Below are 24,877 nucleotides of genomic sequence, written 5' to 3'. Positions count from 1 at the left end.
CCACCCCCTATCCACTGGTGCTGGGGAAGGTGGGGGGGGGGGGGGGAAGCTGAGCTGGCCAGGAGAGGGGTTGTGAGAGGTTGAGGCCCTGGCTGTGCGAAGCTGAGGCGCCACTGTCACACCCTGTCCCAACTCTGCAGAGGTGCCAGGACCAAGCCGCTCCCTCTCCCACCACATCCGCGGAAGGCATGGTGCCAGGACCAGACCGGGACTTCGCAGCCCCCTCTCCCACCGCCTCTGCCGAAGGGGCCGGGGGGAGGGTGTGCCGGGACCGCCATGGCTGGCCTGGCGGTGCAGGCTCGCTGGCCCTGCCCCCCCACCCACTGGTAGTTCAGGAAGGTGGTTCTTGCCTAGGCCCTTGCAGCCAGAGCAGCTTGCTTTGGCCCTCGCTGCCCCGGCTTTGTCTGGAAGGTCATTCTGAAGGACATTTGGTTGTGTGGTCTAATTAGCATATTAGCTCTTTATTATATAGGATAAAATTAACTTGTGATGCCAACCAAAGAAAAAAACACATCCTCTTGCTAAAAAATTTTAGTGGGGTGGTCAACTTTTCAATTCTTTAAACATCATAGTACAAAAAGGTATGAAATTTTATAGTTAATTTTCTTTATCCCAGGAAATCCAAATATTTTACATATTACCTTATTTGCTTTTTGTAGTGAAAACGTAATATTACCAATTTAGAGATAGTTACAAAGATCTGACTCATATCACACAATTGACTAAATCTCTCAACTAACTTCCATCCAATTTTTCTCACTTAAAGAATGTATATACATTTGAAACAGGAAGGGATACCTTATTCCCTGAGATGTTATAAAACACTTACCTAAGATGCCAAAATAGAAACTGCCCTATCCTCCGATTAGCAAGTGCTCTTTCTAATAGGAATCTAGAGAGGGCACAATCAAGAAAAGGCTCATATTTTAAAACTTGCACCAGTTGTAGAAGATATTGCGAGAGTTCTTCATCGCTGAAAAAAACAAAAAACAAAAAACACAGAGTAAGTCACTTAACATCCTGTGCCAGAAAACGATCCCTTCCTATCAAACGATTGAATATTAACTTACTGAAACACAATGGTTCTTTTGGGTCAGGCTTGTTGCATGGTTACATTCACTGTTTTACTATTACAATAACACAAGAAAAGCTGAAGATTTCAGCAGGAGGGAGAGTGGAAGGGAGCAAAGAACAGATATATGGGGCATTTTTATTAAATTATTTAGGTTGATACAAGTGATGATTGCACTTACAATCGGCCAGAGTTACAATAAAATTAAGTAGTGATTTCTGGTCATGTTGAAAAAGTTGTGTACTCAGTCAAGCAATCAGTTTTTTGTTTTTTTAAAAAAAATATATTTTATTGATTTTTTACAGAGAGGAAAGGAGAGAGAGAGAGTTAGAAACATCGATCAGCTGCCTCCTGCACACCCCCCACTGGGGACGTGCCCGCAACCAAGGTACATGCCCTTGACCGGAATCGAACCTGGGACCTTTCAGTCCCCAGGCCGACGCTCTATCCACTGAGCCAAACTGGTCCCGGCAAGCAATCAGTTTTTAAAAACAAAACTGTATCAGTACTGTGGCAATTTATTTTCCTCTATCATTAGGATTAAATAATTCCTTCTCCCAGATAATGAATGTACAATTAAAATCTTAACTTTAAGTAGTCTGAAGGATAAGAAATGAGTGCATTTGTGAGTATTGAACCACTGAATTAATATAACATAATATTGTAATTAACATGAGTTGAATTAATTAAGATTAGTGGTTCTCTATTGGGTGTCCATCCCAAAACCATTCACATGTAAACACACTCCCATCAGAGGCAATTCTAGTAGTCGGGTAAGATATGAATCCCAAGTCCACAAGTAAATGCCATAAATTTCCACACAGTATTGACCAAAGGGGACTGTACAAGCATATTCACTGCAGCATTGCTTATAACAGAAAAATCTAGAGAGAACTTAAACTGTTCCTCAATAGGGGAATGAAATAATTAAGATATATCCTTGTGACAGAATATTACATAGTGGTAAAAAGATAAACTACATTTATATGTAATGAGAGAGATTGACCACAAAAATCTAATGTTGAATTTTAAAAATAAGCAAGGTGTAAAATAATACATACAGCAAAACACATTTGTGTGAACTTTAAATGTATTATATTGTCATTCTGAATCTATATTTTTATAGATATAGAGGTGTGGTAAAGCAGAAAATGTAGTATAGAAGAATACCAAATTCATGATTATGGCTGTCTCTGGAAAGTGAAAGAAAAAAAATCAGGGCTCAGTAAGGAAACTACAAGGACTTCATCTTTAATTGTAATGTTATTTACTTAAAAATTTAAATTAAATAATCATTACAAAATACTAACATTTATTAATTCTAAGTGGTAGAGAGAAAAAGAGTTAACACAGCAGGCCTAACTGCTATCCTTTGAAAAAGGCTGGCCTTTGGCTGGCATCTGGAAACAGATTTAAAAGGCTTTCTACCAACCTAACAGAAAAGAGTAGCTCAATGTGCCTACACTATGCAAACAGGGTATTTTATGCTGAATACCCATTTTTCTTCTGGAACTCTAGAACTTCGGTATGTGCTAGATAGAGGGAGCTTGTGGTTAGCCCCCAATAAAAACCCTAGCCACCAAGTCTCTAATGCTTCCCTTGTAGACATTTCAAATGTGTCGTTACAACTCATTACTGGGGGAAATTAAGTGTAATTTAGTTTGATTCCACTGGGAAAGGAACCTTAGAAACTTGCCTGGTTTCCTCTAGACTTTGCCTCATGAATCTTTTTCCTTTGCCAATTCTGCTTTGTATCCTTTTGCTGTAATACATCATAACCAAGAGTATGATTATATGCTGAGTCCTATGAGTCATCCTAGTGAATCACAGAACCTGAGGGTGATCTTGGGGACCTCTGATCCAGTATGTTTTTGTTTTACAATATACAGTAAATGTAGAGAGAGAGGGAGAGAGAGAACACAAATGCTTTAAATTCTGAATAATTCCTAGCCTTTTCCTTTCTTATTAGATATTCAAGCAGACATTACCTTCGCTATCCACACCCAAGTAACCCCTTGCCCCCCAAAAACCAACTGTAGAAGATACCTCATTTGTCGCAGGCAGCCTACAGCATATTCCCGAACGTACTGATCTGGATAGTTGAAATCAAGAAGCTCCAGGGCCTCCCGAGGAGGTAGTTTAGGCCAAATCTGAAGTAGTGCCTGAAGCTGTTTAAAAATTGAAACTGGTTCAGAAATTATAGGGGTGAGGAGAAGAGATGGGTCAAAAGGAGAAGCATACTTGCAATTACAGAGGCCTCAAAAACCCATTCCTGTTAATATGGAATAGTAAAAATTGTCACAGTTGAAATATTCTATAGATAAGCAGAAAATAAAAGCTATTAAATTCTTGGAAATAGATGATGCACTGAATATATGAATTCCACAATCAATGCCCATTAAATAATTTTAAAAGGAAAGAAAGAGAGGGTGAGGGAGGAGGAAGAGTGCGTGTGCACAAAATGATCAAGAAACACTTAAAGGTAAAATTCAAAGTATACAAATATAAGTGGCAATGCTCAAATTAATGATGAGCGATTTACATGTAAAGTCCATTAATAACAACATAAAATTATTTTGAGGGGGTTTACTTTTAACTCTTAATATTTTAAAAGAATCTTATGACTTGATGGAACTTTTTATTGACCATAACATGCTTAAGCCCTAAAACATAATAAGTAACTCATTAGAAATAAATAGTCCCTAGTTGTTTATTTTCTATAAACAAGACAAATACAATTAATCTTTTACTTGCAGATGCCACTTAGAAATGGACCAGACTTAGGATAAAAAAGAATCCCTTGGGGAGATAAGCTGGGACTACAGGTGGAGGACAGGTTTGGGTACACATGGCCCCATCTTTGAAACCCTGAGTTCCAAAAAGCTCAAACCTTTTGAGCTTTTGTGCAAAACTTAGGCTTTAAGAATTTAAGAATTAAGAATAATGTTTCTTTTATTCAATACAATTTTTACTGATTTCATAGAGGAAGGGAGAGGGAGAGAGAGAAACATCAATGATGAGAGAGAATCATTGATTCGCTGCCTCCTACACGCCCCTTTACTGGGGATTGAACCCGCAACCCAGGCATGTGCCCTTGACCAGAATCGAACCCAGAACCCTTCAGTCCGCAGGCCAATGCTCTATCCACTGAACCAAACAGGCTAGGGCTCTCATCATTGATGTTTCTCTCTCTCTCTCTCTCTCCCTACCTCTCTGAAATCAATAAAGAATATATATATAAATAAAAAAATTAAATAAAACTGGTTTTTATATTTTATCTGCATCCTATCAGAGCACAGTGAGACTCATCAGGATTGCTCTTGGCAAGAGCTTCCTCCTCACATTTTTGATATGCTTATAGCATGCATTCTTATCAGGATGGTTAAGTGGGAAGAAAATTGGTTATGGAGAGCAAAAACATTTTTTGGTAATTATGAATGTAGCTTTCTAAAGCTCAATTCTATCTAATAAAATCCCTTTCCTTAATATTTATCTTGTTGGGTTTCCTTGGTTATCGCTGACATCAAGTCCAGGGAGAAAACACAAAATATATACAAGATAAGTTACAAACTATGGCAAATAGATGGCAATGACTGGAGAACGGTCTCTCAGCTGACTGCCCCAAACTCAAAGTCACGTTGTGAGAGGTGATCTGTTACTACCTGCTAGCTGCCTTGTGTATGACATTTGAGCTGTTATGTGAGATTTAGGCTTTGAGAATTAAATAAAAATAGTTTATATTTTATTATTTAATTCTACAAATTATTCAACCCCTCATTAATTATGTCAGTGCCCCCCTAAAATCAGTAATATCTGAATATCGAATAGCTAAAAGGTATTTTCTTGTATCAAAGAAATTTCAAAGTTTACTAAAGATAATTTAAGAAATTAACTTAATTTTTCAATAGTTTTATATTTACAAAATAGCTCTTGAATAAGTTTTAAAGATTTTATTACCTTGCTATTATTAGAATACATTTATGTAAATTGATACATATAAAACTTATTATAATTTACATAATTACATCAAAAATTTTCAACAAACAGTAAAATGTTATTTTATTTTAACTTTTACCTACCTTAAAATTTTGTTTAATTATTCTTAAAAGTTGCATTGAATAAAAATAAGCTATATACTTGTTCTTCATGTATTTTAAAGCATATATAGACATACAGTACATAAACAGACATATACTTGTCTGTGGCATCAAATCTCATGGGAATGAGGCTATTAAGAGACTAAAAAGGCTCCTAAGGAGTGTAAAATTAAAAAAGTTTGAGAAATACTGGTTTAAAAATATGAAATACCCACCACATCCCACTTTTTATCACTGATGGGGCCCCCTCCACACTTTGCTCAAGGCCATCAAGGACCAGCAGTCCTCGTTATGGACAGAGGACTTAGGGGCACTATTTCCTGAGGGTCTGAAACAATAGTAAAAAAAGCTCTAGCATCTCGAGTTAACACTCGGAATACATTACTCCACAAAAACAATACTGCAAAGGATATATGATACTCTAATACTTGAGGTTCAACTATGTTGTGGGTTAAAAACAGCCCTACTATTGAAAAGTAATTAACTTTGGTAAGATTATTTATAATTATTTAAAAATCAATTATATAAACATAAATAAATTACCAAAACCCATCACTTTAGTTTACGGAAACCTACAGAAACCAACATGGGAGGGAAATAATCAGTTTCAGCCATATAAATAGTGAAAGCAATGCTGACTAATTATCTGCCTGCTGCAAAGACCACTGAAACCCCTTGTACATTATGCCAATAGAATTATTTTCCTGTGGTTAATGGGAGACTACTTGTAGAGTCAGAGTACAAACTACGCACCAGGCTTCCGACTCTTCACATTCTAAAGTAGTAGATTTACTGAAAATACAATTACATTCTTTTGTACCAGTTTACTATAACTGGCAATGGGGCAGGGTTGAGAGAAAAGCCAAATCACATTACTTTTTATTCTATTAAATTTTTTTCTACATTACTAACAAAGGAGATTAGGATTGTGAAATTCATGCTTTCACACACTTACTTACACTCATTTAGGTGTTTCTACTTGAGTATTAAGTAACACTCCTAGCTTTCTTTTAACGTCAAAATGGAGGATGTTAAACTATCTGAAAATAATGCTCTAGTCTATGAGGACGTTAAACTATCTGAAAATAATGCTCTAGATCCCTCATGGAAATGAGATAAGCATGCTAAATTCCTGAATATAAAAATTACTGTCCCTAGGGTACAAATAAAGAAATATTAACCATAAATTAGTTCATTTCATTCCATTTTCTGACAACTGACATATAGTAAAACCTCTTTCTCAGGTATCATTTAAGTATACAGCAAGAAATGATTCCTACTCTATAATTTTATACAAAATAATATGATGTATTTCTTGGTGGAGGGTGGGATCAGGAAGTACTTAGAACTGAGCACTACCCATGAGAAGTAGGCAAATGTGCCAACAAAAAAATGTTTACATCTGGTATGCCACCATTATGAGGGCTCATAGAAAACTAAGCTTGAATTTAAATAAGATGTAACAACAATAAAACATATCTAAAGGACAAAATTAGTTACTTTTTAGAGTAAATAATGTGCATGTGGTCTAACTATAGAAACAGTTGAAACAAGACCCATAATAAATATAATTATATAACATGGTCAAGAAAATCATTAAGAAATAAACTCAAAAGAAATCCTTTCTACATTTAATTTGGGAAGAAAAACTGTAACAAAGATTTTAAAAATGCATATCATTAAAATAAATTTTTTAAGTCATTATAGATTTACTAAGCCCAAAAAACTCTTTAAAACACTGGGTTAATTCTACTAAATAAACAAATTTGGTTATTTCAATATTCCAAATGTATTTGTTCTGATTACAAACTATTTCAAGCATCTTTCTATAGACCACTTATGGTCAATTAAATTTAATAAATGCTGGTGTTTTTTGACAGTCTTAAAAAATCAAAAAAGGAGTTAAAATTTAGTGGCCTTTTGGAAGCACAATTTTTTCCCCTTCTCTATTCTGCCTAAAGGCAAACATTCAACTCTGCCAAACAGAATGAATGTTAAAATTGAGCTGAATGGTTTATGTTCTAAAATGTTAACTTCCACAAATGGAGGTAATTTTCAAATAATATACTCACTGTAGAACAGCCACTGCAAAGGATCTTAAGATTAAAACTTTGGAGTTCACTGAACTGTTAGAAGTAACCCAGGACCTACAACCTGTCAGTAATTACTATACATATATGTGTGTGTGTGTGTGTTTGTGTGTGTGTGTGTGTGTGTAATTATTATTACCAAAACCACTGTTTTTACTGTGTTTAGTGAAAGATACAGAAAATCTACACAGAATCTGGGCTCTTTAAATCTTAATATTTTCTGGACTACTACTTAGATTATATATAACAGTTAAAAAAAATCTCAAAATTTCTCTTGTAGAAAATTAGCCAACCTATACACATATACCTACTATGTAGGAAAAGAAAATTTACACAAAAACAACAAAGTAACATACTCCCAAAAGGTGTTACAGAAGTGATCTTTTGTTACCTGAGCAACATCCTCAAGTTTATTCCACTTGATCGATAGTAATAACTTGGGCAGTGACTGTGGGAAGTTCTCTCTGCAGTCTTGTCGCAAAGTCCAAATAAGATCCATTTCATTCTCACACAGCTGAGACAAGGGATCCCTGTCCAAGATTTCCTTCAGTACAGCAAGAAACTTTTTTCCACCCCGACTCTAAGAAAGTAAAATTATACATTATATGAATTGTGCAAACATCCCTGGCAAACACTTAGCAAATTTTATACAATGAATTTATAAACAATTTACCAGCTTTAACATGTGAGATAACTAAAATTGAATTCCTCAAAAAGATTAATAAAGATGAATTCTCCTTTTAAAGTTTTTATTGTCAAATATAACATCTGTAAGCTAAGAATAAAGGGAAGAATTATTCTCAAGCAGTTCTGAAAAAGGAAAAATATTGTTTCCTAAAAATCCATATGCAAACACTAGGTGGCAGAATTGCAATCTGGATTAAAAAGAAGTTAATATTTGGACTAAATTTCTTCTTTAGTTTTCAGTTTCTATCAAAAACAAACAAACAAACAAACAAAAAGATAAACCAAACATATTATGTTTTAAAAGAAAACTTAGCTCTGGCTGGGTAGCTCAGTTGATTAGAGCTGCATCCCCTTTGCCAAGACTGCAATTCGATCCCTGATCCGGGCACATACAAGAATCAACCAATGGCCCTGGCAGGTGTGGCTCAGTTGGCTGAGCATCATCCTATGCACGGAGAGGTCACCAGTTCAATTCCCGGTCAGGGCACATGCCTGCATTACAGGCTCGGTCCCCAGTGGGGAGCATTCTCTCTCATCATTGATGCTTCTCTCTCCCCCTCTCCCTCTCACTTCCTCTCTGAAATCAATTAAAAAAAATTTTTTTTTAAGTCACAGGAGAGCTTGAATGGGCTGCCACTGGCCAACTCTGGGTCATTTTGAAAATCAAAATAAATGACAGAGATTAATTATAAGTCACTAAATAAAATAGAAATGAATGAATCTATATTACTATACCTTAAAAAAAAGAATAAGCAAAAATTGGAGATGAAAACCTCTATCTTATGGTATAAGCCAACTAATAAATCAATCAGGAAAAATAAATTTGAAAATCAGCACTTGGCAAACCACTGTAATAATATTGATTCAAGCAAAGTATATTAATAAGTATTAAAACAATTGGGTAAAAATGTGAATCAGGATGTCTACTTGGAGTCAAAATATCCTCCCATAAAATACTAACTTTATAGAGAAAAACCTAGCAGATCAAATGATAATAATTAGTATCAATATTAATCACACAAATGGACATTGTTGCTTCCTGATAAAATGCAGTAAAGAACACTCCATTACTTCTATAGTATTCCTGCTAAAAATGCATAGCTGGTTTCTGATCATAGATAAAACATTAGGCAATCCAAAGTGAGTGACATTCTACAAAGTAACTGGCTTGTATTCTTTAAAAAGTCAGTCATTAAAAATAAGGAAAGGCTGAGCAATTGCTTTATATTGAAGGGAACGAAAGACGCACAACAATGAAATACAACAAGCAATCCGGAGTTGGATCCTGTACCCAATAGCGGACATAATTGAGACAACTGGCTAACTTTGAATGCAATGTGTAGTTTAAACAACGGAACTATCAATATTTTATTTTCAAATTTTTATGAATGCATTCTGATTAAGTATGAGGATATCCTTGTATCTAGGAACTACATACTAAGGAATTAAGGGGTAAAACACAACTTGGTAAAACAAATGTTAACAGTTGGGGAAACTGGATGCAGGTTATATGGGAATTTTTGTACTCTTCCTGTAAGTTTTAGTAAGTTTGAAAAAAATTTTAATGTTTGATATTTCCTATCCCTAAAATTGAAGTTGTAAAGACTTCAAAATCATTCTACTAAGAAAACATTCTAGGTCAGTGGTTCTCAACCTTCTGGCCCTTTAAATACAGTTTCTCATGTTGTGACCCAACCATAAAATTATTTTTGTTGCTACTTCATAACTGTAATGTTGCTACTGTTATGAATCGTAATGTAAATATCTGATATACAGGATGGTCTTTGGCGACCCTTGTGAAAGGGTCGTTCGACCACCAAAGAGGTCGCCACCCACAGGTTGAGAACCACTGTTCTAGGTAGATCCCCAGAACCTCTGAACTGAAGATTGAGTCATCAAAGCCAGCCAATAAGGTTTTGTGCCCGAGTTTCTGCCATAAGAAAATAAGACTACTTTATTTATAACACAGATGTTTTAGCTTAGAGCAATTTTTAAAAAATATATATTTTATTGATTTTTTTACAGAGAGAAAGGGAGAGGGATAGAGTTAGAAACATCGATGAGAGAGAAACATCGATCAGCTGCCTCCTGCACACCCACTACTGGGGATGTGCCCGCAACCAAGGTACATGCCCTTGACTGGAATCGAACCTGGGACCTTTCAGTCCGCAGGCTGACGCTCTATCCACTGAGCCAAACCGGTTAGGGCGCAGCTTAGAGCAAGTCTTGTCAACCTCAGTGTTACTGATATTTTGTTGTAGGAAGACATCCTATGCATTATAGAAAATTTAGCAGAATCCTTTAACTCTACTTACTAGGTGCGAAACAAGAAAATACTGTATGGTTCCATTTATATGAGGTATCTAGATGGTCAAATTCATAGAGAACAAAAGTAGAATAGTGAATGTTAAGGGTTGAGGGGAGAGGAAGATAATACAGAATACTTAAGTGGATTTAGTTTTAGTTATGCAAGATGAAAAAGTTCTAGAAAGCAGTTGCACTTAACAATGTGTTAAAAATATTGTGAACACATGGGACCTTCTCATCGCCCCCCAAGGGCAGTGGCAAAGACCCGGAAGCTGGAACAGACGGAACACCCCGAGCAGCAGGGAGCTCAGCAGGGGAGCAAATGCACCGTTGTGGCCCCAACTCCAGCTCAGCGCTCACCACACTCAAACACACATGCTCTCTACACACAAACATGGCAAAGGCTGCGTCCTGACGAGGCTACAAAGGACACTAACCGCCTAAAGTCACAACCTGTGCTCATTCAAACGGCACCTGTGCAGCCTTCGCTTTAAAAATAACACTTTTAAAACTTGGGGTGACCCTGATGAGCAAGGCTCAGTGGTTGAGCATTGACCTATGAATCAGGCAGGAGGTCATCATTCAATTCCAGGTCAGGGCACAGGTCCGGGTTGCAGGCTCCATCCCTAGTAGGGGGCGCGCAGGAGGCAGCCGAGCAATGATTCTCTCTCATCACTGGTGCTTCTCTCTCTGTCCCTCCCTTTTCCTCTCTGGATCAATAAATATATATATTTGGAGAAAAAAAATATTTTGAACACATATAACACTTCTGAACTATATATTTGAAAACGATTAAGATAGGAAATGTTATGTTATGTGTATTTTACCACAATTTTAAAAAGTTGTAATTCCAAGAGTAAGATTAAGTCCATTAGTAAGGAGATGGTAAATTCAACCAATGAACATATGTATACATGTTTTTTTTAATATATATTTTTAATTGATTTCAGAGAGGGAGAGATAGAAACATCAATGATGAGAATCCTTGATTGGTGCCTCCTGCATACCCACTCAGGAGACTGAACCTGTAACCTCGGCATGTGACCTGACTAGGAATCCAATTATGACCTCCTGGTTCACAGGTCGATGCTCAACCACTGAGGCACACTGGCTGGGCTGTAGACATCTATATATATAAAAGGTTAATATGCAAAGTGTCCCCTCGGGAGTGTGACCGGGAGACTGGGAGTTCGATCTCTTGCTATGACGTGTGCTGACAACCAGAGGGCGGAGAGGAATAAAGGAAGGTCCGGGTTGGCAGCCGGAAGGCCCCAATCAGCCCTGATCGCAGGCCAGGCCTTGGGCCCCCCTACCTGTCCACTAATTTTGTGCACTAGGCCTAGGGGCCCCCTACCTGTCCACTAATTTCGTGCACTAGGCCTTGGGCCCCCCCCCTACCTGTCCACTAATTTCGTGCACTAGGCCTACAGTTTTTTTAATAAACACTTATAAAATGAACACACACAGACAATTCAACAAGTCAACTTATGATGATCATATTACGGAATGTAACCTGCTTTTGGCATATACATGAATAGTAGATTGAAACAATTCTATTCATTCCTGTCATTCAAAAGGCCATCTAGTGTTTGGAAAAAAACCTATCTTTTAAAAAGTACTAACCAATAACAGCTATGGGAAAGGAGAAAGAGTGCCTAACATAGAGATGCTTAATGAGAGAAAGCAGATAAAACCAGGGATGAGACCTGCTAAGAGCCATGCAACTGTGGGAAACACTGTTCTGGGGAACTCCAGCTCAGAATAAACAGATACATAGAATGGGAGGAAGCCGGGGGAATCAGCAGTGGGGTTATCAAGGTGGAGCAGCTGCTTTGGTCAGGCGTGCCCTTTTCTCTGAGCTAAGGTGAAACAGCAATGGCATAGGCACCAGACTGAGGTGAGGGGCATGGGTATTGAGCCCTATGAAGCCACCTTATCCCAGAAGGTCTGGAAATCTCCACATACAAGCGACCCAAAGTATCAGCACAGTCTACCCTAACTCCTACAGTTACTGAAGGCAGGTTACAGTGAATAGGCAGACAACCAGGAAGTCACAATATAAAAAGAGCTAAATTGCCCTAGCCAGTTTGGCTCAGTGGATAAAGCATCGGCCTGCGGACTGAAGGGTCCCAGGTTCGATTCCAGTCAAGGGCATGTACCTTGGTTGCGGGCACATCCCCAGTAGTGGGTGTGCAGGAGGCAGCTGATCGATGTTTCTCTCTCATCGATGTTTCTTACTCTCTATCCCTCTCCCTTCCTCTCTGTAAAAAACCAATAAAATATTTTTAAAAAAATAAAAAGAGCTAAATTAAGAATCACCAAATATTTGAGAAAACCATTATGAAGAAAGATGCCAAAAGAAGACCACTTTAAAACAAGATTATTTAATTCCTCAGAAAGAACTAAGGTGACATTAGTTTTAATATTGCTCTAATATTTTTGCCCAAGTTTGATGTATACCCCATTTTTAAAAGAAATAAGCAGAAGTCTTTTAAAAGATTAAGGACATTTTTTAAAAGTAAAAAACAAACAAACCTCAACCTAATCAGTAATACGGAATAAAAGTTAAAATAATGTGACATCTTTTTTGTCTAATGGATTAACATATTAAAATGCAAAAAGTAGGAACTGTTCCACAGTGCGGATGGGGTTGTAGATTTTCAATCTTGTTTTTTTAAATATTTTTTTTTACTGATTTCAGAAAGCAAGGGAGGAGAAAGAGATAAAAACATCATGAAAGAGAATCGGACTGTGACCTTCCTGGTTCATAGGTTGATGCTCAACCACTGAGACATGCCAGCTGGGCTTCAATCTTTTATGGTATGCAATTTGGAAGGATTCTTATAAAAAGGGCACATATCTTTCAATGTAATAATTTCTTCCCTAAGAATCCGCCCTATAAAATACACACATGTATAAAGAAGTATGTACAAAATATTCATTACAGCACTATTTTAGTGGAGAATAATTGGAAATAAGCAAACGATCCATCATTACACATAAAGGTAAATGCTTACATAAGGATTGGTAGCTACAAGCTAAACTGTTTACATAGTTATCTCTGAGGAGGAAAGTTGCTGGGAGTTAATAGAAAAAAAAACTTTCATTTTTAGTTTCACAATTTATTAACTGTACTATATGCCCAATTTTAAAAATGGGGGATACATCAAACCTGGGCAAAAATATTAGAACAACATTAAAACTAATAAAAGGTAACTAAAAACAGCCATTAGAATAAAGATATCTAATCTAATAAAAGGGTAATATGCAAATTAACCATCACTTTGACACAAAGATGGAGGCGCCCATAGCAGCCAGGGCAGAACGCTGGTGTCGTCGCCCCAGCTATGAGGCCAGTGTCCCATGCCCCGGCCACGGAGTGAGGGAGAGCATCTGGGCAGGCAGCATGCCCCCAGCCTAGCCGACACAACGCAGGCGGGCCTCTGCGCGTGAGCTGCAGAGGAAACACCTTTTCTGACTGCTCGTTGGCTAAGGTCCCTGTATGCCGTCACTTGCAGTGTTCTTGGTAACTTGGGTAATAACAATCCAAGGAGGTGATCAAGGGTTTTTCTACCACACTCCTGGAGGAAAAAACGAAGGTCCGCTGCTGGAGGGGCTAAGAAATGTCATATCCTGCTCTAGCCGGTTTGGCTCAGGGGATAGAGCCTCGGCCTGCCAACTGCAGGGTCTGGGTTTGATTCTGATCAAGGGCATGTACCTAGGTTGCAGGCTCCTCCCTGGCTGGGGCTCAGGTCAGGGCTCATGCAGGAGGCAACCAATTGAAGTGTCCCTCTCACACTGATGTTTCTCTCTGTCTTTCCCTCTCTCTTCCAAGCTCTCTAAAAATCAATGGAAACATATACTCAGGTGAGGATAAAAAAAAAAAAAAGAAAGAAAGAAAGAAAGAAATGTCATATCCTATGAAAGACACATTTCAAAAATGCCTAAAGAAAGCTGTCATTTTTTCGTGGTGAAGGGACGCAGTCTGTGTTGATGAAAACACCTTGGCGGCTGTGGTGGCCGGCAGTGGCAGCAGCAGTGGGGCGATGGGGCTGGTGCCTTCCCCTGATCAGCCCGGTCAGGGCACGCATCCAGGTTTGGGGTTTGGCCTGGGTCAGGGTGCATATGGAAGGCAACCAATTAATGTTTATCTCTCACACTGATGTTTTGCTCTCTTCCCCTCTCCTTTCCCCTTTCTCTAAAATCAATAAAAACATTTAAAAAGGAAAAGAAAATTATAGCCTCCTCATTCAACTGAATAATATTCAGAGTATTATCCTATCTAATAAAGAGGGAACATGCTAATTGACCCTCACAACATCGCAAAGATGGTAGCACCCACAGCCAATAAGGCAGGAATATGCTAATTGACTGTCACACCCTCAAATATGGTGGCACCCACAGCCAATGAGGGAATATGCTAATTGACTGCCATGCTCTCAAAGATGGTGGAGCCCAGTTCCTTCAGCCCCACTGGGGCGGCAGGCATGGGGCAAGGCCAGGCCCACCCCAAGGTGGGCCCAGCCATTCCGCACATCTGCGCCCAGAGTCCCCCAGTCCCCTCAGCCCCCAGCCACTCAGGGCCGGACCGAGGCACAGGCAAGCCTCAGATGGTGGCTGCCCAGCCACCAAGGGCAACCCAAGGCTCAGGTAACCAGGGCCAGCCGAGGCTTGCGCTGCTGGCAATGGCAGCAACAGAGGTGTGATGGGAGCATCACCTTTCCCTGATTGCTGGGTCACCTCCCGCCCCTGAGGGCTCCCGGACTGTGAGAGGGGGCAGGCCAGGCTGCGGGACACCCCCCCTGTGCACAAATTTTGTGCACCAGGCCTCTAGTTAAACTATGAGATGTCACAGCATTCTTTACAAACTAGCTGAACTTGTGTTTATCTCAGAAAAGGGCTTACCATGGAACACAGACACCTACAGACAGCTGCCATTTAACAAAACATTAGTATGTACATATGCATGAGTACAGTCTTCTGTAAGTTCATTGCCGTAAATGAGATGTAGCTAATAATAAGCACAACTTTATAATAAGAGTCATTTAAAAACTTTGATACTTACTGATACATTAGCACTATCACTGCTTGCAATCTCAGCTGCTTTTTCGATAATCTGTTTAAAAAGATTTGAAAAATCAATTTTGGCTCCTGTATTTGTGAATTTTAAATATAAATGACTTTACTTCTTGTACATATAGTCTGGCATTTCTATGCTTTATAATGTAAACATGAATTTGAAACGCAACATGGTATTGTGCAGTGATTCACAATCTTTAAACTCCGGATAACTAGGAACCAATGGCATTACTGTAAGGGACTGTGACTCCTAGGCTGCACTAAGATTGCCTGTAGATAAAGTGAGCAGTGGCTTGCATATGGAGGCGGGAAAATTTTTTTTTAATATAGGTAAATGTCTTCTGATTAAGAAAATAAAAAGGTATGTGAGAGTTACTAAAGATAGAGTAAGTTTTGTTATTTGTCATCACTTTTTTTCTGAATTAACAGATATCAAAAGTGTAAAGTAATGACAACCTAAAAATACCTTTTAAATCATTAAAAGATGGGACCCCATCAAAAGATGGGACCCCATGAATTCAGGAAGAAGATCAGTGGTAAAGAATCTGAGAACCTATATCTGAGTTAGGTAACAAGCTAATAATTTGTCTGTATCCTCATGTGTAAAATGTAAGGATAATTCCCATCCTATTTCATAGGGTTGTTATAATAGTAAAATGAGATTATTTTTATTAAAACTAAACAATAAAAATAAAGTTGATTTAAAAAGCAAAATGCGTGGGAGATTACAGCAAAAAAAAAAAAACATGAAAAAGAATATGAGGAACTTTCAATTTTATCTCTGTATTATTTGATTTGGTGTTTATAAAACACCAAAAAATTGTACTATTATAAAAATTGTACTACTGCCCTAGCTGGTTTGGCTCACTGGATAGAGCGTCAGCCTGGGGACTCAAGGGTCCCAGGTTCGATTCCGGTCAAGGGCATGTACCTTGGTTGCAGGTACATCCCCAGTAGGGGGTGTGCAGGAGCCAGCTGATCGATGTTTCTCTCTCATCGATGTTTCTAACTCTCTATCCCGCTCCCTTCCTTTCTGTAAAAAATCAATAAAATATGTAAAAAAAAAAGATTGTACTATTAAAGAAAATCTAGCCGAACCGGTTTGGCTCAGTGGATAGAGCGTCGGCCTGTGGACTCAAGGGTCCCAGGTTCGATTCTGGTCAAGGGCATGTACCCTGGTTGCGGGCACATCCCCAGTGAGGGGCGTGCAGGAGGCAGCTGATCGATCTCTCTCATCGATGTTTCTAACTCTCTATCCCTCTCCCTTCTTCTCTGTAAAAAATCAATAAAATATATTAAAAAAATAAAAATAAAAAAAATAAAGAAAATCCAATAAGTATGAATGTGTCTGACATACTTAAAGACTAAAATCTTCATCCCAAGTTGATCTTCAAAGACAAAGGAAAGTTTAGTGACCCATTAGAGAGGACTTATGCAATGTTGACATAAAACATTTTTAAAAAACTAGACTTCTCTTGAAATATTGGATTAAAAACATTTATATTTGCACAGGATGTTATATTTGTAAAAATGCTTCAAAATGTGATCTCATCTGATTCCAAAAAAAAATTATACCCAATCGTCAAATATACCATAATTACACACACAAACAGGCACAGCTAGGACTATTCTATTCCTATTCTAAGGAATAAAGCCATGACATAAATGTAATGAATGAGTCAAAATGTATCTTTTTTATTCAATGTACACTAAGAGGGAGGGTTCTTGACATATTTAAGATTTCTATTGTAAGGATCACAAAGCATTATTGATCAGAAAAACATTTTATAAGAAACTGAAATGAAAAGCTATTTCTTAGATGAATAAAATTCAATTAAAATACAAGGAAAAAACTTTAAATTACATATTTAATTTACATACTACTTTTAAAATCTACTCTCTACAGGTCTGATAGTGTTAAACATTAAAACACAATTAAGTTTAAAGGTGGAATAATTAGATACTACTTAGTATAACATCAACTTTTAAAGGTAGCTGGTTCGCAAATGGATTAAGGAAATAAAAGAAATATTATTATTTGAGAATTTGCTCAAAGATTTCATCATAAAAATCAGCAATCATACCTGAAACAAAGATACCACACCTGAAGATAAAACATATGACAGCTTACTTAGCTCTCTTAGCATGTAAATCAGACATACTATGATACTCTCCTTATCCTCAAGACATGCCATTCACATTAAGGAAATGTGTTTAGAAATGCAAATCCTTGGTATAGATTCTACAAAAATAATAGTACCATAGGAAGTCCTACTAAAAGTAATATTCTACATAAATCATCTTTTCTTGAATACCAACTCTAATACAGCAGTTATTATGTCTTTAATCTCTGAACCAACATGCTGGCATATTTCACATATTCAGAATTACATCTAACTGCATTTACAGCCTTGTAAACTGAAAAGCAAACAAACAAAAACCTCTGAGAACAATTATGATTTCCTCATTTTATAAATGAGGAGCCTGAACTCTAAAGATAACATATCTCACTTGGTCAGTGACAAAGCCAGGACTAAACAGAGTTGACTCCCTGCTCAGTGATCTTTCCACTGAACCAAGCTGTCAATTTATGTGATGTTTTGAAACAGAAACAGAAATAGAAATAGACATATAGAGCTTCAACTATAAACCAGGAACTAATAATTCAATTACTTCACACATAGTGGCCCTTTAAATAATTATCTTACCTTATCAAAGGGAGGGTAATAATAAGGTTGTTTTTTATTCTCTGGGAATCTGATATGCAAAGCTGTTGCATTCTCAGTATATGGATTTGTTTGAACAGTTCCCATTGGATTCAACATTTCTTCAAGTTCATCTAAAACATGCAAATAATTTTGATTCTTAAAATATATTTTTGAAAATGAAATAAAACTTTAATGGATTTAAACCATGAAAATGATTTAAAAAGTTTGTCACCTAAGGAACTATGGCAGACAATTTAATCAGTAAGCCTCTAATTTTCTGTTAATGCTTGGCACAAAATTTGAATCTGAGTTTATATACATTTTTAAAGTGAGAAAATTAACAAAAATTAATAGCTACCTCACCTCATTCTTCAATTTGGTAAGTAGTCTCAATTTTGGGGAAAAAAAATAATTGAAACTGTTCTTCCTCCATCAAAATTAAGGCCCAGCCCCCTGGCTGGTATGGCTCAGTTGGCTGAGTGTCTTTCCATGCACCGAAAGGTTGCCAGTTCGATTCCCGGTCAGGGCACATGCCCAGGTTACGGTAGGGGTGCACAGAGGAGGCAACCACTCAGTCTCTCTCTCAGCCTCTCTCTCTCTCTCTCTCTCTCCTTCCTTCCCTCCCTCCCTCCCTCCCTCTCCCTCCTCCCCTCCTCCTTCTCCCTCTCGCTTCCTATCTCTCTAAAATCAATAAAAAAAACATTAAAAAAAATTAAGGGCCCATAGGACTCATTATTTCGTCAGTATAGATAGATTTCTTAATCAGATGTAATCTGATTTCCACGGTACCAAAGTACCCAAACTGGTATTTTTAGTCATCAATGACATTTCTTTTGACAAACTTAATGTTCCTTATTATCTCATAACTGCTGATACAGTTAAACATCTTCTCTGGCAGTTTCTGTAATACTCCATTCAAGTGGTATTCCTTTAACCTCACCAACTGCTTCTTTCTTCAAGGCACTCCTTCCTCTTCTCTACCACTCTAAACACAGTCCATGCACAGAATTGTGCACAGGAATCTTAGAATTTCAGTGTTTTCATAAAACCCTGGAGTTCATATAACTTTTTCATTCCTAGCTAAGTAAAATGTTGAAGAGACATGAAATTTAAGATGAGAGAACAGAGCTAGCTCCCCCTCTCTAAACGAATTTCTCCTTTCTTATACTGATTTTTAAGTTATTCTCTTATACTTCCTGAGAAAAATCTGTCTAGGCCTAATGTCCAGATCGTATGTACAATCAGAATTACCTCCCCAAACTAGAAAATCTTTTTAAAATTAATAAGTTTCAGCTACTTAATTCTTAGCTCATCTTTTTAAACACTCTCATCTCACAGATTCCATCTTTACTGGACTGAAGCAAACCTCATAATTTATACACCTCTAAAACTACCTTCTTGGCAAATTATGATCTTACATTTGCTAACTAGTGGCATTATACCTATTTGTCCTACCAAATGCAACCTATCTAAAGTCAAATATAGCATTTTAGTATTCTTATCAGCCCCAAACTTATGGAGGCAACCTTGCTTAAGTGATCACAAAAAAAGGCAAATGAAGAGTACAAATTGGTACAGTCTCTAAGAGAACAATTTGAGATTATCAACATTACAAGTGTATTTATTTTTTGACTCAATAAATCCACCTCTGAGAATTTACTTTAGATATATACCGGCACATAAGCAAGATTATTCATTATAACTGTTAGAACTATCACACGATAACTCTGCTTTTGTAAAGAGAAAAGGTCAAAAGGACAAAGAGCAGAACACTGCACAGAATATGCTATTTAATTGGGGATTAACGTGATTAGTTAAAATTATTGGAGGTATATGCAGGAAAGGATAGGAACAACAGAATATGCACACACATAAAATATTAGAATGTGAAATGAGTATATACAGCCATAAATAACTAATTGTAATTTATGTACAAAACAGTTACATGTGTGTGTGTCCAAAAACAACTTCTATGCTAGCAACTACTAATATATGAACATTTTTCAAATGTTTGTCACCCACAAAATAATATTACAAAGCAAGTTAGTTCAAAATTTTACTAAATATCTATGAAGACAGAAAAAACCCCACTTATAATGCAAGGTACACACTAAAAATGTCCAACATTTGGGAAAGTCTAGAGTAATGAGAAGAGCCAAACAGTCTTTTGTACAAATCCTAGGTTTGAACCAATTATGTAAGACTGACAGAGGCTCACTTTCCTCATTTGTAAAATGGAGATAAAACCATCGACCTGATAGGAGTACTTTGAGCTGTATTTGAAAAATATAGGCATGTAGAAGGTGCTCTTCTTAGCTCAAATTTCAGGCTACAGCCAACTAACAAGTGTTTTTATTATTCTTCCCATACTAGTGAATGTTCCTCCTACTACTGTAGAAATTTAGTACAACTAGGAGCAATAAAGAAAAGACAATGTTATAGAAAGACATTATTCCTGTGGAGAATTTCTCAAAAACTTAAAAATATAAAATGCTTACAGTGTGAAAACATTCATTGAACACAATATATGCAGACACAAATCACTTTTTGAGTATATTAAAATAATCTATAGAAATTTGTTTTAAAATAAACAATAAAGATATGAAATGACCATTTTACAAAAATGAAAGAATAGTGAGTCATAAAGAAACATTAACTAGTCCACATGCCAAAAGTTATTAACACCAAGAATTAGAAAGCAAATCTTACCAGGAAATGAAGACCAGCTGTGCAATATTATGTCTCCAGATCTCAACTGTCCTTTAAAGTCAAAAACCATCGTATTTACCCATGCTACAGGATAATGCTGTTGAAAAAGATACCATTGCATCAATACGCTAAGAATGAATTTTAAGGTGTAAACATGTACATGCCTTTGTTCCAATAATCTTAGTTCTAGAAATGTCTAGAGTTCTAGATTATCCCCCACCAAAACAAACAAATAAAATCCCCCAAGATGGCCCTAGGCAGTTTGGCTTACTGGATAGAGCGTCGGCCTGGGGACTGATGGGTCCCAGGTTTGATTCCGGTCAAGGGCATATACCTTGGTTTCAGGCACATCCCCAGTAGAGGGTGTGCAGGAGGCAGCTGATAGATGCTTCTCTCTCATCGATGTTTCTAACTCTCTATCCTATTCCCTTTCTCTCTGTAAAAAAATCAATTAAAAAAATTTAAAAAAAATCCCCCAACATGTATATTGCAAAATGTTCAATGTCTTTAAAATGGTTGAAGAAAACCCTAAAAACCAATTCAATTCACAATAATATATCCAAAAAATGAAATGTTGTACATCCATTGAAAATGAGGAGAAACATTTAATGATTCAAGACAATATATCTAATATATTGTCAGGTTGTATGTTTTAAGACTTTTCAGCATATATAACTAGAATAAAGCAATGCCTCTAGAAATCATAGAATTTATTTATATGTCTAAAAAAGGAAGCAATAAGCTGATAGGATTTTATGTAGAAACTTAGACTAATTAAGTCAGTGTATCAAAAAACCTTATTAACACTCAAATGCTTTGAGTAAAATATTCTGTATCAATGGAGGGAAAAAAGTCTAAGAAAGTAACTCTTCTGTGACTTTTTCATGAAAATTTATTTTGAAAAAATTATAATAACCAGCCCAGCTGGTGTGCCTCAGCGGCTGACCATCGACCTATCAACCAGGAGGTTCGATTCCCCGTCAGCACATATGCCCAGGTTGCAGGCTCCATTCCCAGGAGGGGGTGTGCAGGAAGTTGCCGATCAATGATTCTCTCTCATCATTGATGTTTCCAACTATCTCTCTCTCTCCCTTCCTCTCTGAAATCAATAAAGATATATATTTCTTAAAAATTACTATAATTAGAGAAAATATTTACATTCTGATGCTAAGAATCCTATATAATAAAAGTCTAATATGCAAATCAATCAAATGGCGGAACAACCGGTCGCTATGACGAGCACTGACCACCAGAGGGGCAGACGCTCAATGCTGGAGCTGCCCCCTGGTGGTCAGTGTGCTTCCACAGGAGCATGGCTGGCGAGCGCAGTGGTGCTCTAACTAACAGCTTAGGCCTGCTCTCCATGGGACCCCCCCCAAAGAGTGCACGAATTTCATGCACCAGGCCTCTAGTAGTATATAAATCCAGATAGATAAATGTAATAATCAAGATTTTTTTTAAGATATAAAATTCAATGTCCCCATCTCTCAAGAAAACCCACAAAAAAACCCCACAACTTTTTAAAAAGAAGAAAAATGATTGCCGTAGCTCAGTGATGGCGAACCTTTTGAGCTCGGCATGTCAGCATTTTGAAAAACCTAACTTAACTCTGGTGCCATGTCACATATAGAAATTTTTTGATATTTGCAACCATAGTAAAACAAAGATTTATATTTTTGATATTTATTTTATATATTTAAATGCCATTTAACAAAGAAAAATCAACCAAAAAAATGAGTTCACGTGTCACCTCTGACAGGCGTGTCATAGGTTCGCCATCACTGCCCTAACTGGTTTGGCTCAGTGGATAGTGTGTCAGCCTGTGGACTGAAGGGTCCCAGGTTCAATTCTGGTCAAGGGCATATGCCTGGGTTGTGGGCTCAATCCCTAGTAGGGGGTGTGCTGGAGGCAGCCAATCAATGATTCTCTCTCATCATTGATGTTGCTATCTCTCTCTCCCTCTGCCTTCCTCTCTCTGGAAGGAAGGGAGGGAGGGAGGGAGGAAGGGAAGAATGGAGGGAGGGAGGGAATCTTGACTAAAAATATGAAATGGAAGAGAATATGGGAAAATATGTACCATCCTTTATTTACGATTTCAAAATTGAAGAAACTGAAAACTAAAATTTTGTTCATAACTCATTTGATAGTTAAAAAAAAAGAAATAACATGAAATTAATATTTGCCTCATTTAATGTGACTATTCATATACTTTCCTTCTAGATACTGATGTGTTTGATTACAGATTTGAGTTCCAGACCCCCAAGGTGTGTTGAATGAAATATAACGATCTATGATCTTTCTAAAATACACAAAATCCTTAATTCTCAAACATGTGGCACCTGAAATTTCAGTTAAGAGACTGATCTGTAATTTTTAAAATGTCTTTATTCTTTTTCATCAGTATCTCCTAAAAAGTATAACATTTATAACAGAGCACTTATAGTATGATATTTACTAAAATAAATTTGCCAAAAGAGAAATGAATGAGCAGGACATAAAAAAGATTTATTATCTTTTTGAAATCAGTTCTTAGGGACCAAAGTTATATTAATTTCACTTATACGTATTACTCAATTATGTCAAAGGGTCTTAAAATTATTTCATTATAATATTATTCCATTAAGTTACTTCATTTTTTAAAAATTTCAGAAGTTAGTATATAATTACCACTTTCCCAGATTTCCTGATGGTCTGATATTTACTGGCATTAATTGTTTTAGTTGATTTCTTCGTTTTCACTTTATCCAAAACTGCATAAACAGCAAAACATAATCTAGCCATTCGTGGCAGGTCACAAGTATTAATATCAAATTCCAGTGGTTCATTCCAAACATGATCATTTTTCCCTGATATCTCTGAGCTTACGATGGTTTTACACAGGAGTTCAGTACCATGAAAAAGGCCAGCCCTGACATGAACCTGTAAGGAGGGAGACAAAAACAAATACAGATTCATGAATATTGTACCACTGCCACACCTCTCATTTCGGAGAATAAAGAAACATATATGGGAGAAGCAGCAAGCTGGATGATTTAAATTTAAGGTCTTATAACACAGACATAACAGCACATGTCCACAATCAACCTAAAACTCATTCAATTTAATAAAAGTATGGATGAAAATAGAAATGATATCTTTGGTATTACTGTTAAGAAAACACCATTCATGTTTTTCTCCGTTTATTTAAATAGTTTCTAGATTGAGTAACCATAGCCTTAAGCAACCTTTGTTTAAGTCCATGTCTCTAAACTGTTGTAAATGATATTTCCCCAAAATTTAGATTAAAAGTCTGGGGAATTTCTTATTTAATTTATAAAAGATATGGTAAGAAAAATTACAAAAAATTTTATACAACAGTACTTTAAAAAAAAATCTCTGTATCTACCTTTATGCTATACTCAAAATATCTAAACTATGAGAAACAGACAATATTAGTATTTTTAACAGCCAAGACAGAAGAGGAATAAGAAAGCATATTAACACATGATTTCTCATTTTCATAATTACTTTATTCTCTAAAGAAAAATTTAATTGCCTATAAGAATCATTTAACAATTCTTTTCTAAGCAATTAAGAAATGAACCCATCATGAAACGCACAATAAATGGCATTTGGTGTCAGTAAAATTATATGGAAGGTAGGAAGAAAAAGCACAAAACCTAGATTTCTAAGTTTTGTTTTCCTTCCTAACATATCTCAGGAAGATTGAGCATCAGTTAAAGAACACACAATGAATGGAAGTTTGAATTCATCAGGAGGTTAGGAAAAGGTTCCAGCACTTTTGTACCAAACTTTATCTTAAAAAGAATTCAACGGGTAAAGAAAAGGAAGTGCCTAATGCCTGCACAATGACCAGCTCCCCTGGCATGCCTAGGAACCCAGAACAGTCCAGTACAGCTCGAGTCTCAAAGTGCTTGGGTTGGAGAGGCTAACAGCCAAGTCAGTGCCATTTAAAACTATTACGCCCAAATATAAGTTAAACAGTTAAAAGACCACTTGAAAATACTTAAAAAAAAAAAAAAAAAAAAAAAAAGCTATTATGTCAAAACAAAACAAACAAACAAAAAACAAAACACAACACTTTTTCTTCAGGGAGGAGAAATGCTAGGGTTCAAGGTAAGGTGTGAA

General features: G+C 36.8%; 1 protein-coding gene across 1 annotated transcript in view; it reads right to left on the bottom strand.

Moving 5' to 3' along the window:
- PIK3CB (phosphatidylinositol-4,5-bisphosphate 3-kinase catalytic subunit beta) overlaps positions 1 to 24,877 on the bottom strand; it is a 140,241-nt gene that overhangs the window by 29,080 nt on the left and 86,284 nt on the right. The window contains exons 9-15 of the mRNA XM_081106160.1: positions 23,417 to 23,668; positions 20,750 to 20,846; positions 18,041 to 18,171; positions 15,319 to 15,369; positions 7,651 to 7,839; positions 3,119 to 3,240; positions 830 to 973 (exon numbers count right to left, since the gene is read on the bottom strand). Of these exons, the coding sequence (XP_080962286.1) occupies positions 830 to 973; positions 3,119 to 3,240; positions 7,651 to 7,839; positions 15,319 to 15,369; positions 18,041 to 18,171; positions 20,750 to 20,846; positions 23,417 to 23,668 (986 nt within the window). The remainder of the gene's footprint in view (positions 1 to 829; positions 974 to 3,118; positions 3,241 to 7,650; positions 7,840 to 15,318; positions 15,370 to 18,040; positions 18,172 to 20,749; positions 20,847 to 23,416; positions 23,669 to 24,877) is intronic.

The sequence above is a fragment of the Myotis nattereri genome (assembly GCF_964212035.1).
Source record: "Myotis nattereri genome assembly, chromosome: 14".
In the NCBI taxonomy this organism is placed as follows: Eukaryota; Metazoa; Chordata; class Mammalia; order Chiroptera; family Vespertilionidae; genus Myotis; species Myotis nattereri.
The sequence above is the reverse complement of the archived record's forward strand: the minus strand, read 5'-3'. Positions and strand labels throughout refer to the sequence as shown.